At 42.5% G+C, this 15,630-nt stretch overlaps 1 protein-coding gene and 1 long non-coding RNA gene across 2 annotated transcripts; one reads left to right on the top strand and one right to left on the bottom strand.

Annotated features, from left to right (window-relative positions):
- The first annotated feature begins 688 nt into the window (after positions 1–688).
- Positions 689–9,963, top strand: LOC117011952 (uncharacterized). Its single transcript, XR_004421077.1, has 3 exons — positions 689–769; positions 4,070–4,213; positions 9,878–9,963. It is a non-coding gene; the product is annotated as an uncharacterized LOC117011952 (long non-coding RNA).
- Positions 9,343–15,156, bottom strand: TIMM21 (translocase of inner mitochondrial membrane 21). Its single transcript, XM_033087801.1, has 6 exons — positions 14,536–15,156; positions 11,918–11,980; positions 11,724–11,821; positions 10,126–10,199; positions 9,932–10,037; positions 9,343–9,835 (listed from the first exon to the last, which is right to left on the bottom strand). The coding sequence occupies exons 1-6, from the start codon at positions 14,828–14,830 to the stop codon at positions 9,740–9,742; spliced, it is 732 nt and encodes a 243-aa protein (XP_032943692.1). The 5' UTR covers positions 14,831–15,156; the 3' UTR covers positions 9,343–9,739.
- Positions 15,157–15,630: the final 474 nt, after the last annotated feature.

Raw genomic sequence — 15,630 nt, 5'->3', positions numbered from 1 at the left:
ACAGGAAACTCAGGGAAGGATGAGGCTGCCCAAGCCGTGACAGACAATGGTGGACGTTCCTTTGGCTGGTTGTTGCCAATTCATCCTGTGACTTGGAAAACCATTACAAACTACAGTGGGCGCTTAGTGGATTCAATGGTGCATACACAGGAAAGGGATCCACATAAGGAATTAATATTTTACTCCAAGAATAGAGTATACCTTTTTCCTTTATTCAAGCTTTTTTGTCCTCCCTCTGTAGAGTGTTGTTTTTAATGAAGTTCTTGATGCTTCTTGATGTGTTACTCTGTAGGTATTTTGTCTCCTAAGCACATTACATATAATTAAGTCTCAGAAGAAATTATGAAATTGGTACTGTTAGGATCCCATTTTACAGAGAAGTGAAGTAAATTCCCTGTCATGGTGGTGGGCAGAACTGGACTTTAACTCAGCTAAGACTGGCTGAGTCTCGAGCAAAAATGCTTGATCAGAAACTGTATTGCTTCTTAAGAAAAGTAGTTGGAGTCTTTGGATCTGTTTACTGCAAATAAGAAACTAAACATTTGAGGAGCTGGTCTGAGAAAAAGATGGAGTACTGGCGCTAGCAGTGGCGAGATCAGTGGGGTTCTCTGCATCTTCTGCTGACTGAATGAAATGGCTCATTTCTAATTCTGTGCTTCTTCCAACCAGTCACACTCGTCTCTCCTGATCCAGTGAGACCTACAAGATTTATCTTGCCTGATTTAAATCCAGAAGAAGGAACATAAAGGTGTGTCAAGATGGCTTATAGGTAGGTAGATATCTTTATTACAGACTGTTAAAGAGATAATAGGGAGAAGATGAGAAAATGGAGTAAGAAAGAGGGACACTAGAGAGGAGAGGTAAAGAGTCAGAGATAGTGATGGAGAGAACGGGACACAAGAGAGAAGAAACATGGTGGGGGTGGGGGCGGGAACCTGAGGCTTGATGGATTTTAAACGAGAGTTAGAAACTGCATCCTTTTAGTGGTGGGGGGACAGAGAGGGGTGGCTTTGATATTCTGTGTGCTCACCTTGGTAGGGAAGTGTTTGGCCCCTCTGTAACTATTACTCGGGGCTCCCACACCCCAGAATCCCAAGTCTCTAGTCTAGACTCTAGAGTGTGCAGGTGCCTGTCATGTAGGAGGTATGTCAGCAGCCATCTTAGAAATGACCTCAGGGTTGCAACCACAGGGAACCAAATCAGGAACACATCCAAGTCTGCATGCAGCCAAGGTGCGAGCGGCACTTGTGTCCCCACTGCTACCCCATAAGGAGAGCACGGAAAGAGCTTCAGGTACTGGGTGGCATCGTGAATGACAACTTCCCATTGGGTCTTAGGAAACACATTAGCACTTCTGGATTAAATAAATTAGAAATAAAATAAATCAGTATTAATAATAACAAATGATAATGCCATCATATTTGATAAGGACAAAAATGAACATTTTTATAACTCTTTGACATGAAAAATAAGGAACCTATTACGATCCAATTATATTATTTGAAACTACTTAGAAGGACATATATTATTTTTATGTATTATGTCCATTTCATAACTCTTTCAGCTAAATGCAAATTGATATCAACTACTGTGACATTTAGCTTAATAAGTTTAGGGTTTTTATCTGAATTGTTCCTAGATAAAATCAGCAGCATTTACTGGCAGTCCATCACACACAGCAGCTGGTGGCTTCCAGGAAAAACAGAGTTGATTTTCATCATCTGTGCCAAAGACAAGGCATCCTGTTTGGTTCACAGAGAAATCAATACACTTTTCTTTTGAGTCTCCTCTATAGGCAGAAAGCCATAGGCCTTGTACAGCATTTGTTTGTTGATAGCATTTACTTCTGGCAATTTTGCTTAAATAAATGAACATTCCCCTCGCCATATTCTCATGTGGCGGGAACGCTGAGTGAATGACTGTGACAATTTCTCATAAGTGAGACTCCCCTTTGGACTCGAGTATCATTGTGGACAAAAATCATTTCGATCCTTCTCTGCGTTCATTGATGTGCCTCCCCTGCCACGATGCGATGCCATCAGAAGTGTGAACAGTATACACAGCTGTTGATACCAATAGCGAGGTGTGAAGTCAGGATTCGCAATTCGATAAATTTGGCCTTTTCAATGAAACTGTCACTTTGTTATGCTTTCTTTTATTAGTATCTATTTAATTCCTCAGATCTCAAAGTAACAAATGGTGTCGGTACATGTTAGATATCTTATGAGGCATTTGCATGTCTGTTGTGCACTGTTTTTAACAAAAGTTCGTCACAAATTCCATGAAAAAGGGAAGAGGACAGAAAGAGGAGAGGGCGAGGCATTTTATAGTTTATCAGAAATCTCAGTATTATGATTGTACACCAGTGGAGCACTGATGAATCTTTTCTTAGGTTCGGTGGGGAATGTGGAAATAGGTGGAAAAGGGGCAGAGTGCCTTACGTGAGTCACCTGGCTGTCGGGAGAATTGGGGAAGAACCTTTCTTACGAGTGCCATATAAACAACTGGCTGCTGGTAGCATCGCATGCTGCACAGTGAAAACCAACATGGGGTCAGGATGCCAGTCCGGACAGTCAATTGGTAACTACGGAATATCCAACACGTCTGCTTAATGCAAATGACTGTTCTGAGCTGCTTCAGTGGGAGTTTCAAGTAAATAGTTACATCCTTTTCACTGTCATCAAAGAAATGGTTTACCATGAAAACATTCATGGTAAAGTGCACAAAACTCTCTCTAGGCTCAATTCAAAGCATTTACTGAGGTCCTGCTATCTATTTGATCAGAATCTTACTTTCTTTTCTTTGCATTTTTGTTTTGTCATATTATGAAGTAAGTGGTTGTACAAGCTCGTTCTATAAACCATTTTTTGCTGCCAAATATATATATATATATATATATATATATATATATATATATATATATATATATATATATGTTTTATATATATTTGTTTCATGTATATAAATGTTTTCCTTGTGCCAACCCTGCTCCTGGGTTGTTCCAACCCTCTAGAGGCATTAGATTACGTTATTTTGGCTGTAATTTTGTCTTAATAATGCAGGGCTGCCTTGGGATGTGACAGGACTGCATCTAATTTTGCAGCCTTCTGTTTCTCCTAGCTGGCATACCAGGAACTCAGCAGCTTTCCAAGTCACTTCTGAGTAATGTGTTGCCCATGTATTAGAACGATAGATGTTTCTAAGGCTTGGATTTCACAAAAATTTTTGAGAACCTGCTATAATATTTTCCACATACTCTGAGAACTGGAGGTACAAAAATGAAAATGACACCTTCTCTATCTACCACCTGAAGGGAAGATGAGAGATTCCCCGGCTGCTGCAATATGTTGAAGTGCCAGCTACTGTTGAAACGCCTTCCGTACCAGCTCGTGGAATTCTTGTAAAGACCTTGAGGTCATATTGTTGTCCTCATGTGAACCATGAGGAAACAGCTGTGGAGAGCTAAAGAAAGGGTAGAGGCAACATTAGGTACTGGTTCAATTCCCAGGATTTGAGATTCAGACAGACCTGGTGTCAATTACCCGGGTCCGAGGTCACACAAAGCAGATGTCCTTGAGCCAGTCACTGACTTTGCAGACGTTTTTGGTTGCCTCCTGAAATGTGGGCACTAAAAGATATGTCCATGTTCTAACGCCCAGAACCTGTGGATAGTATCTTCTAAGGCAAAGGTATGATTAATTGAGAATCTGGTGAGGATGAGTTCATCTTGCGTTATTTGCTTCAGCCTCGAACCGGCACAGCCGCGGACCTGGTCCCACTGGATTTCAGGGTAGGGGATACGATTCAGCCCCGGCTGTATGCACATGCTGTGACTTCTTTACACGATGAGCCCAGTGTCTACCAGCTCTGTGCCGACCACACTAAACAGGAAGGAACATGCTATTTTCTTAGCGGTTCTCCCTCAGTTTTGGGGGCATATTGTTCACATGGCTCTGTAACATGGTGAGGGTCTGGGAGGCGCGGTGGGAGGTGAACCCAGATGGGAATCAGATGAGGTCAGTTCCAGTCCCCTAGAGGGTGGTGACCTCTTGCTCTTGTTCCTTGTCAGGCAGACACAGGATGTGTTAAAAAGCCCTAGAAGACTGGATGCATTGGTTCCCAAAGACCAGTAGAGCCCCACATTCCCCATCGGTAAAGCAGGAGCCCCTGGTCCACCCCACGTGGCTGCGAGGACCAAAGGAGACAATGTCTGGTAAGCTTTCGGCTTCACCAATAAGGGGTCCGGGGCTGTGGGAGAACTGCCTGGTGGTTTTTGGGCCCGGTAACTTCATTGTCAATACTTATGAGCCATAAAGAATGTCTTGTGGCCCTGATTTTTACCATGTTTCCCCAAAAATAAGACCGGGTCTTATATTAAGGTTTGCTCCAAAAGACGCATTAGGGCTTATGTTCAGGGGATGTCATTCTGAGAAATCATGCTAGGGCTTATTTTCCAGTTAGATCTTATTTTTGGGGAAGCATGGTATGTGGAATTTTATGGAATTCTGAAAATGCCACTGAGGGAAGGAGGAACCTTACCCAACAAAACTGCAACTTCCACAACTGACCTGGTGAAAAAGGAGTGTGTACGTGGCCTGATGTTAAGTATTAAGACAACTCCAAGTAGCTGAGAATGTTAACTAGCAAAACACATGGGACAGTCTTAAGGACCCAGGAGTGGAAATGTTGAACGTCAGGGTATGAAAGCATAAGCCCATGGAGTCTGACCTTGCCCAGAGTGGCTGGGGGAGGGGTCTCTAAGGCAGAACATGGAGATGTGAGGTTGTAATCAGGACTCTACTGACGGGATTTAGCTTTTCAGGACAGCTGGAGGTCACTGGAGGCTGTGGGTGGGTTCAGAGTGGTCAGATCCGAGTTTTAGAAAGCTACTCTTGGCTGTGAGCAGGAAGGAGTCCCTGGAGTGAAACGGGGGCAGAGACCTGACTGAGGAGATGATTGTAACTCCCCAGCTGACAGCCGCTAGGAGCACGTAACATGGGGAAGGGAGAAGGGGGAACAGGGAGTAGGACATGGATTAAAAACTACCATGAGGAAGGAGGAAAAAAGGGTGGCCAAAATTAGGTATAACTGAGGACACACAAAAACATCACTGAGAGAAATAAATGTAAGGATGTTATAGTGGAGAACAAACACCAGTTTTCAGGTAGAATCTATACACAAATGCAGAGTTTGGGGAGACAAGGATTCGATGTAACAAGCTAAACATTAATAAAGCCCAAGGCTGAGAGCCTGAAGGTACACTCAGGCCTGGAACACAAGCCCGGTAGGGTAAGTGGTCTGATTTTTCCGTTCTAAAATTTAGGGTACTTGGCTTGTATAAAAGTTGTCACTGTATGCAGCGGTGGCTCCATGCTTTGAGGACCCTGAGGCTTAGGCAGTTTTTGGAGACTTCTGTAAAAAGCGGAATAGAAAATTATGAATACAAAATTAGGTGCTGGCCTTTGGGGTCTGGGAAAGTGAGGGAGTCTGGATTCAGCTTCATTACCTTCTGGGTAGATCTGCCCGTGGGTAGTAGAAGGCGTGAAGTATAACAAAAGCATGAAAAGCCGTGGACCCCACCTTCCCAGTGAAGAACTTGCCTGAGGACCAACCCCACCAAGTTTACCCCCACCCCCTCTCCCATCAGCATCGTTCTCTAGAATATGGGCTTTCTTTTCTTATGCTTTTTCATTGAGTTTGTCACATATGTATGTATCTCCAACTAATATATATATATATATATATACACACACATATGTATAAGCATATATATAATATTTATTTATATTATGTATTATATATACATTTATTTATATAAATTATATATAAATTATATTTATATAAATTAAATAATTTATTAAACAATTTAAATATTAAATTTATATAAATTATTTATATAAATTATTATATTTATACAAATTATTTATATTATATAAATTATATTTATATAAATTATATTTATTTATATATTTATATATGTATTTACATATATAAATATATATATTTATTATTTATTTATTTATGGACTTTATATAATGTCAAAATGCATGTATTATTTTGCCTTTTGGCTCAAAATATTTGAGATTCCTTTGTGCTGACGCATGTGGCTGTCCTTGGTCCCTTTTCCCTCACGTTGCCTAAATACAGGCGGTGCATGAAATACATACACTATCGGAAAATTTTCCTCCGTTCGAATAGTTCTGTGGTGTCTTAACCTGCTCCCGGCTGCTATAGCAAAATTCTTACCACAGTCTGCGTGGCTTATAAGCAACAGAACTTGGTTTCTCCATCTGGAGACTGGAAGGCTGAGATCAGGGCGCCAGCGTGGGGCTGGGGCGGGCGGGGGCGGCCCCTGTCAGGTCGCAGGCTTCTCAAGGTGTCCTCAGGGCAGAAGGGAAGAGGGAGCTCTCTGGAGTCCCGTTCAGGGGCCACGAATCCCACTCTCGAGCACTGCACCCTCACAACTTCATCACCCCCGAGGTCTCACCTCCTAACTCCATCAGCTTGGGGGGTAGGATTTCAGTGTGGATTTTGGAGGGACACAACCATTAAGACCATAGCACGTGCTAAGTGAAATTGTATACCACAGTATTTTTTATCAATCTCCTGCCCACACTTGCCAGTTTTTTGTGCTTATATATGTTGTAATTGGCTCCAGTGTGTGCCAGGGTTTTGTTTTTTTTTCTTTACAGTAAACACGAACGGAAGAAAGTCCTGGGTTATGCAGCATGTACATTTTCAACTTTTTCCAGGCAAGGGCAATGTACAGGTTCCACAGTGTCCCCCAGAGCAGAGAAGGGTTCCCTGGCGAGGGCCGGGTCTGCAGCTGCTCACCACTGGCACATCAGTAGCTCCCCTCCCCGCTCCATTGTATTCCGTGCCAATTATCTAGTGCTCGTAGAAGCTTCTGGACCTTTTCACATGCTCTTCCTTTGGCTGAGAATGTCCTCTCCTTGGTAGGCTCCTACCCACCCACCAATCTCATCTCTAATGGCGCCTCCTGTCTGAAGCCTGACTGCCCCGGCCGACTCACTGCCCAAACCCAGTATAAGACCAATGAGCAATCACATGCTGTATTTTATCTATTTGACATTCCTTGAGAACAGGGGTAGTTGCTTTTCATTTTAGGGTTCTCTGCACGTAGCAGAGTCTGACATACAGTGTGTCCTCAAGTATTTATTGAATGAATGCAATCTAACAGAGGGGACACATTAATATTGCACTGAGTACATTATATAGTAGTATATTAAATATGACCCTAACTGGAAATCCATGAAATAGGAGTTGGGGAACCATATCTGGATGAGAATATGGGAAACGGAAGTGATGTCATTGCCGTTTACTAAATAGAAGAAAATGGTTATGGGCACTGATCAAAACGTCGTGGAAGGAGGTAGATATGCTGGGGATCTCTTTGCTAAAAGCAGAAACTCTGACACATTTTTTTGTTTATTAAATTTTATTGGGGAATATTGGGGAACAGTGTGTTTCTCCAGGGCCCATCAACTCCAAGTAGTTGTCCTTCAATTTAGCTGTGGAGGGCATAGCTTAGTTCCAAGTCCAGTCGCCGTTTTCAATCTTTAGTTGCAGGTGTGTGGGGGGGTGCACAGCCCTTCATCCCATGTGGGAATTGGACCGGCAACCTTTTTGTTGAGAGCCCGCGCTCTAACCAACTGAGCCGTCCGGCCACCGCTCCGGAAACTCAGCGGCAGCTTGTTGTCTTCAGTCTAGTTGTGGAGGGCGCAGCTCACTGGCCCATGTGGGAATCGAACTGGCAACCCTGTTGGTCAGAGCCCGCGCTCTAACCAACTGAGCCATCCGGCTGCCCTGACAAATTCTTGGCTTGTCTTACCAACAGTTTCTTCATTAAGGAGACAGAGAGGAAATGCTGCTCTAGATTTAATTCTGACAAAAGGGTTCACTAATTGGGGATGAAGTAACAAAAGCCTTGGAAGCAGATGACAAATTCATACAAATGACAGAAGGGGATACTATGCATAAGCAGTCAGATGTGGACCCTAGATTTTAGAAACAATTTCGAACATGGGAATAAGCCCATGGACAGATGCCAAAATTAGAATCAGAGATGCCAAAGTTGACTAAAGAAGCTCTTTTAAAAAAGACATTCTAAAAAGCAGTATCAAATTATCATAGGGAAAGAAAACAAAGGCATCTAAAAAATTGCAGTTACATTTTCCCATGGTTGTACAGAAGAACCTGAGCAGAGATTTTTCCTTCTGAAGGTTTTATTTGATTATAAAAGTAATTTGATAAGCTCATATCTGAAAGGGGCATGGGCATATCAAGTGGGAGGTACATAAAGATGAAGATGGAAAAGAATTGGCCCTACGCCATAGAAATAAGGTCAGGAGGCTAAAGCCTGAGCTGCTCAGAGGCCCGTTTCCATCGAGCTGTGGCCTGAGCAGGTCTTGAGTAGGGCTGCTTTTCCAAGCAGAGGGGAGGAAGCAGACCTCATCCTGTAAAATGCTGACATTTCAGCCAAGGACCACGATACTGAAAATGGACATTCTACTGCCAAAGAGAGGAAAAAATGGTTAGGAGACAAAACCCAAGAGGAGAGTTTACCCAGGCACGTAAAATATGTTCCGTTAGGGAGACAAGCATGTCTCCTGTAGTATCTTCTGTACTTCCTAAATGTTGGTGATTTTTCATAATTAAGAGGGAGATGGCCTAAAGAGGGGAGATAGCTTGCCTGGGTGTCCGTCTAATCTAAATATCCTATAATTTCAAGTACACATCAGAAATTGCTCTACAGAAAGTTCTGAGGGAGCAGCGTTTTATAGGGGGTACCTCAAAGCTGAAGCCACCAGAGATAAGGACATTTTAGAGCTCTCCCAGCATATACAGCACTTCACGCAGATAGCGATTACACTTTTGTAAGTTAAGGTCACTTTTCTCCAAATTCCCTGTAAATAAGTCAGATAAAATAGGGGATCCACATCCAAAAAAGGCATTACACAAACTCAGACAACTCTCAATACTTCCACGTTTCTTTTGGCAAAGTATCAGCACTAGTTCTAAGGGGGTGGGGACACTCCATGCATTGCCTGACAAGCATGACAGCGAGATTGGACGAGGTGAAGGTCCCTGCACAGGCCCACGCACCGGGTGAGAATGGTGCGATCCACCCCACTTCACAGCACCCACTGTTCCCACTGCACGCGACGCCCCCAACTGGTGGGAAACCGGAGCTCTACCAGATTCCTGAAACTCACACAACGTGTACCTTCTGTAACCGTTTTGAAGGGTGTGTGTTTATGCTTTGGTTCCCTACAATTCTAAGTCAGATCCCAAAGTATACGGAAGGAAGCTGCTTCTGACAGCTTTCACATAGTCTTTATTTTATACAGCGATAGAACGTAAAAAAAAGCACAAAATACTGAACTCTATTTTCTTATTTACATGGTGTAAAATTTTTAACAAAAATTTATTAAACCATGAAAGAAGATGCTAGTAGAGCAGTAATACTGCCCTTGATCGATGATCCAATAAGATAACGTAAAATGTGATCTATTTCATGATTTTTCACTCTACAAGACAACATCTCGAATGCAGTCTGTCTAAATGCAACAACCGCCCAGTTTCATTCACTTTTATGAGTTCTACTCTTCCCTATGTTACTCTAAACCGCCTCTGGGAGAGCTGTGAAGATCAGACTCGAGGGTCTGCAGCATTCAACCCTCAAGAAACAGCATGCTTGCTGGTTCTTTTAATTCTCTTAGGTTCGATTATCTTCAATGACAATAGTTCTTCTAGGATAGGCTTCAAGTTCTACAAATATATATCGAAACTCATATTCGCCACTTTCTGGGTTCTGAAAAAGAAAAGAATTTCAAGGTGTCATTTTTCTTTCTAGTACTTTCCGTAACGGTGCACTCAGGATCGCGTCTGCCCACCACGGTCCTCACACCTCTTTCACTTCAAGATGCACTGTTCCTCGCTTCCCAGGCTCGGAGCCCTCGATGTAGAATTTCACACGCATGTGTTTCAGCCCGTCTTTTACATATTCAATAAAACTGTCAAGATAATGTAAGAACACAGGTCTAAATTCCATTCCTTTAAAAATTATCCCCGAGCTTTCCAGATTCAAGTGACGTGCAGTACCTGACATGCTGCCTTCGACCACGCCTTGTCGTCTCCCCATAGCCTTTCAAAGGCTCACCAAAGACACTTATAACCTGCAGAATAAAGACAATGCAGTGTTTCGCAAGTGTCATTTAAAAAAATCTCCTGGGGAAGTATTTCCTGACCAACCAAGTGATTCATTATAGAAAAAAAATATTTTTGAGTTGTCTCAAAATGACAATTCCAATGATGGGGAAAAGAGCTATTCCACAAAAATCATCCCATAAATCAACGTTTCATGGGCAGAGACTGATACAGGGAACATTATGATGTTACTTGTACTTTCAGAACAGTGTAGGCTGAAATGGAGCTGTTTCTATACCCCTTATAAAAACAAACACAATAAAACAAAGTGTTTGAATAGTTAAGTGTCTGAACATTTCCAGTGGAATTTATCAATGGGGTCAAATACTAAAAGCTATGAGACAAAAACGATTTTTTAATTAGTCATGAGACACAGTGAAAACAAACAAACAAACAAACAAACAAGTAATAAGGTTCTATTTAAAACAAACCAGAGCCAGAGATGGGAATCAATTATTCCCAATGGGAAAACTCACAATGAAGTGGAAATGTAATTTTTATTGAATTTAAACTGCAAACATTTTGGAACCTTTAAAAAAAAAAACACAAATTTGATATCAACTCAAACAAATATTGCCTCAAGTCTATAAAACCTTTCTTATTTTGTGTTGGGCATTTTTAGTGTCATAGTTTTCAGGCATAAATACAAAGGAATCATGTGTAAGATGAGAGATATTTAAGAACTGTGTGGCTGAAACAAATGGAAAACCTTTTCAAATAATTTAATAGATTAACACCTCAGGACGTTAGGGTTTTCTATTTTTAAGCAGGCACAGTGCTTGGCAAAGAATAGGCCCTTTATACATGTAGACAAGATTGAGTTGTTCAAGTTTAATTATGATTTGTCGAGCTCTTTTAGGCAGCAAATTCAGCTATGACTTTAATAACATCCCATTCTTTGCGTTGATTCTGTGTACTTTGTTTTGTTCAAAATGCTCAAGCTCTAGGAAAGGCTGAGTTTGTGAGTAACGTGGCAACTCTTCATCCTTTCAGAGATGCATCCTAACATTTAATTATGCTACGACTTCATTAATTTCTTTAAGTGTCAGTTTCCCCTTCTGCAAATGGGATAATAGCAGTACTTGTCAGAAATGGTTTTTATGAGATTTAATGAAGATGATGCACGGAAACGTGGAGTAGTCCTTGGCTGATAATATGCTCTCAGTAAGAATGACTATTGGGACCATGAGGTCACAAATCAGGTTTTTAAGAGAAGACAAGACACTTATCACAGGGGTGTAGTACTCTGGAACATTCTGGTCCACTTATTATCTCTGACAACTAATGAAACGACTCTCGTACAATTAGGAAGAAAACACCCTGACACGCACCTCTGGACAAAGCGCTAATGCCACAGTCACAAATCAGCCATTCCGTGTGGTTATATAAACTTCACCAGACAGAACCAGTATGTGAGTTCGGCCCACTTCCCCCAATCCCTGATATTTTCTCCCTGGTATCAGAGTTTGTGCAACTCAGTCTTGGCGACTCACCTCGGGATGTGATCTGCATTTTTCAAAGGCTTTCCCATATATCTTGTGAGGACTGGATGAAGAAAAAAGTTCTTTGAAAAGTGCGTAAAACAAGCCACCTGAAAGTCACAGAAAAAACAGATCAAGCAAAGCCAGCACGAGACAAACACTAAGCGAAAAGGTATCTGGGGGATTGTACTTGCTGTGTTTTCAACCTGTAATGCTGATTCCAACAAGCACCACCATCAAGTAGGTAAAATCTCTTCCAGCTTCTTTCACTAGAAAGAGAAAACACCAGTGAGTCACACGTGTGGGACACAGGCGGGACCCTTCAGTATTTGCAGTAGGTGAGCTGAGGACTCAAGACCCAACAAGTGGGACCTCCCTGTGAACCAGAACCAAATCAGAAACAGTGTCGCATCTAAGAGGGGATGGCAGAGAGTGCTGATCTAAAAGGCCTAAAGACACAGGGGTGGTGGGCCCGCCACATTCCCATGTAATTGTCCCGTCTTCTCTTAGGAAAACCAGACAGACCCGGAGGAGGAGGGGGCCACTGCAAACTGAACCAAGCAGTAACCCCATACAGATGGTGACTTTACGGACGTTCATTAGCACAGCCTCACGGTCTGGGCCATTGATGTGGAGAATGCGTTCTTTTCCACTTCTACGGAGAAGGAACACTACTAGTTTGTAGTAACATGAAACAGATACCAGCAGTGTATATTTATGGTTTTGCCCAGGATTTGCCAAGTCTCCCACCCTGTCATAACATAGTTTTAAGTGACCTGGACATTCTGGATCTGGGATGTCCAATACAGTAGCACACGCCACACGTGACTATTTCAGCTTACTGTTAAAAGTAACCTAACTTTCAGGTAACTTAAAATGAAATAAAACTTGAGTTCCTCCGCACTAGCACCATTTTACATGCTGTCGCCATAGGGGGCTAGCAGTGACCATATGGAGACAGCTCACACACGATCGTTCCCGTCACTGCACAAGGTCTTATTGGGACCATGCTTCCTGCGTGTTCTGCAGAACACATCTGTCCACTTGATGCCATCACGTTGGTCAAGAGTGGAGAGTAACAAGGGGTGCATGTGTCGGGAAGCTGATGAGTCACGTGCACTCCAAGTGTGGGGTTCAAGCCCAACGAAGGTTAGCAAAGCTAACCTAGGAATGCACCGTGTGGGCACTGGGACCCCCATCCCACGACGGACACTGCATCCTGTTCGTCCCACCCCACCGCGTGACACGGCCTCTTCCAACCTGGAAGCAACACAGTCCACACTAGGGGATACTGCTCCCATCCATTCACATTTTTAAAAAAGGGCATTGTTTTTAAAGTTAACTGAAATGAAAAATGATGTTTGCCAATAAAGTTGTTAATATCCCAAACTGTTAAATTCAGTATTAAGAGTTTGTAACAAAAAGCGACAGACATAGTCTTAGCTGATACCACCCATTCACCCTTGAATGGCGTGCAGATCAAACAGGGCTTAGTGGCAGGCCCTGCCCCATTGTAAGCAGCGCTGTCGCTGGAGCCAGATCACTTGACACATGCTGTTTGATGCCTCTGACCTCTGCGTACAGGCTGTTGGTTCGTGCTGAACTTTTAATCATCCCTCAAAACCCTGTCCAGGCTATTAGGAATGAAAAAAGTAGATTATATTTTTGACATAGTCACCAGATTACAAAAACAGTTAGGAAGGTACAATTACATTTTTGTTAAAATTGTTAAAAAGTATGTGCACGAAATGACAGAAATCAAAATATTAACAATAGTCATCCCTGTTGGTACAATCATGGGTGTCTGAATTGCTTTCTGTGCTTCCTTTTTACTTATTTTTTTTCTAGAAATTATTTGTGAAATGAAGAAATAATAAATCAAAATGCTTTATCTCATTTGTGAAAACTTCTGACTTTCCCTGACAAAATTACATTTAACCTTTCCTATTGCATAGTTCTTTATAGTTGTGTCTGTGATGCACGTGGCACACGAAGGGATGCTTTAGACATCTTTAACTCCGTAGTACACAGACTCCAATTCAGTCTCTGGGCACATGGCAGCCACTCAAGAGAAGTGTTTGTGTGGAACTACATGAGTTAACCCTTACGATGACTCAGTAATCTCTCTTTTGTATTTATTCTGTCCAATTACTCTTTATCATCATGGTCTCTAGTACTCTTTCTTTGTTGCACAACTAATCTTTTTTTCACCATTTGTTTCACTCTGTATCTATTTTCTTCCCAATTAAGTGGTAAATTATTTGTGTTTAGGATTTCTTTGGCACACCCATTACCATCTGTTCAAATCCTAAGCATGGAGAAAATGGAAGCTCAAGAAATACTCGTGAATGGTTGTCCTACAGAGCACTGGCCTGGATATTAGAAAACTGAGAGTACGGATATTTCCATTTAATTTTCAGTTGTGTGAAACTGGGGAAGTGTGTCTCATACATGAGAGTACTAAAGTTTGAAGGCGTGAATATGAGATTCAAATAGATGAAATAACATCTTGGCAATCCACTTGTCTATAAGGTATTAAACAATGGTTTTATATATCTGTTTCCACATCAAAACTAATAAAAGTTGAGAAAAATTTTCTAGATATAATTCAACAGTTATATCAAAATCAACGTTCAAATCTGACTTCAAACCTATGAAGAAAATTGTAGACCTACATTCTCTGATTCTAAACTATGTTGAGCGGTTCTACCTTTAATTTGTGTGCATTTTTCTCCCATTTTTAGCACTGAATTTCTATAAAACGGCCTTGGCAACTCTTGTCACGTTTGTTGAAAGACTGATCAATCCTGGATTTCCCTTTTACCTTTCTGTGACGTTGAGATGGCGGTATCCCCTCTCGGACTGTGCACAGACACTTGTTTGCTGCTGTCTTCCTTTTCTCTCTGTGGGCTCGGTCCCTGCGTCCAGATGGTTTTCGGGGTGACTCCTAAGATACATCTAGGTCGCACCGTTTTTTGCTGCTGGTGCAGCCATCTCAAACTGGGCTCAGTCTTCAAGCAAGAGTTATTAAGTACAAAGTGTGGCAAAAACAACCGCTTCCCGGAGGACCTGTGCAGCTTTTCCGTATATTGTACAGCTCGTAGGAAAGTACAAATCATGTTCACAGAAAACCGCTCCGTTTAGGGACAATGCGAACTACAATTAGCAAAGCTTCACTACCCACTACACACCCAGCCGGACGTGTACTCAAGTGTACACATTCACACCTGTAATTCTGCACGGCGTGTTCGGCAAAAACGGTAGCTCCAGCAGCCTATGTTAAGATGACAAATCCACCTCCCCTTCTCTTAGATCCTCTTTTCACCTGAGTTCAAGTGTTTTGATTACCTTCTATGCTGACATTCACACTCTCCCCGCCATACCTTTGCAAAGTAACTTGGGAAATCCCTAAGAGTACTGGTAATAGTAGTTTGAGGACTTCACTCGTCCCAGAATTGCTGCAGCTGGAAAGGCACAAGGACTACATCTCCCACAGTGCAAGGCGGCCACAGCGCCCGCCGGCTCCCAGACAAACCTGCGGGGCCCGCCTAGGCATGCGCTGCGCTTAGTTGGCAGGGAGGTGGGGCCGTCTGCATCGGCTGATTGGCGCTCTAGGCAGAGTAGTTGAAGAAGAATTTGCAAAAGTCAAATTAGCAATTGCAAACCGCCTGTTCTTGCGGTCCTCTGGAGAGGACTGTGTCAAGTGGGAAATTCCAGGGCCTCATTGCGGCTATGCCATTCCTTATGGGCAAATGATGCAGCCTTTGCATTTCAGTGTCTTTCCAAGGAAACGAGACTAAGTAGTGCCAACTATTCTAGGGCCATCACGTGGGGAGAGACCAGGCCCCACCGGGCCACACAGGTGTTAAAAGCTCTAAGCTGCTAACCTGCCGCGCAGCGTTCTCTAGGCCGTGCATGA

This window comes from Rhinolophus ferrumequinum, chromosome 19 (genome assembly GCF_004115265.2).
Source record: "Rhinolophus ferrumequinum isolate MPI-CBG mRhiFer1 chromosome 19, mRhiFer1_v1.p, whole genome shotgun sequence".
Taxonomy (NCBI): Eukaryota; Metazoa; Chordata; class Mammalia; order Chiroptera; family Rhinolophidae; genus Rhinolophus; species Rhinolophus ferrumequinum.
Note: the sequence above shows the minus strand (reverse complement) of the source record. Positions and strands in the feature narration are given on the sequence as shown.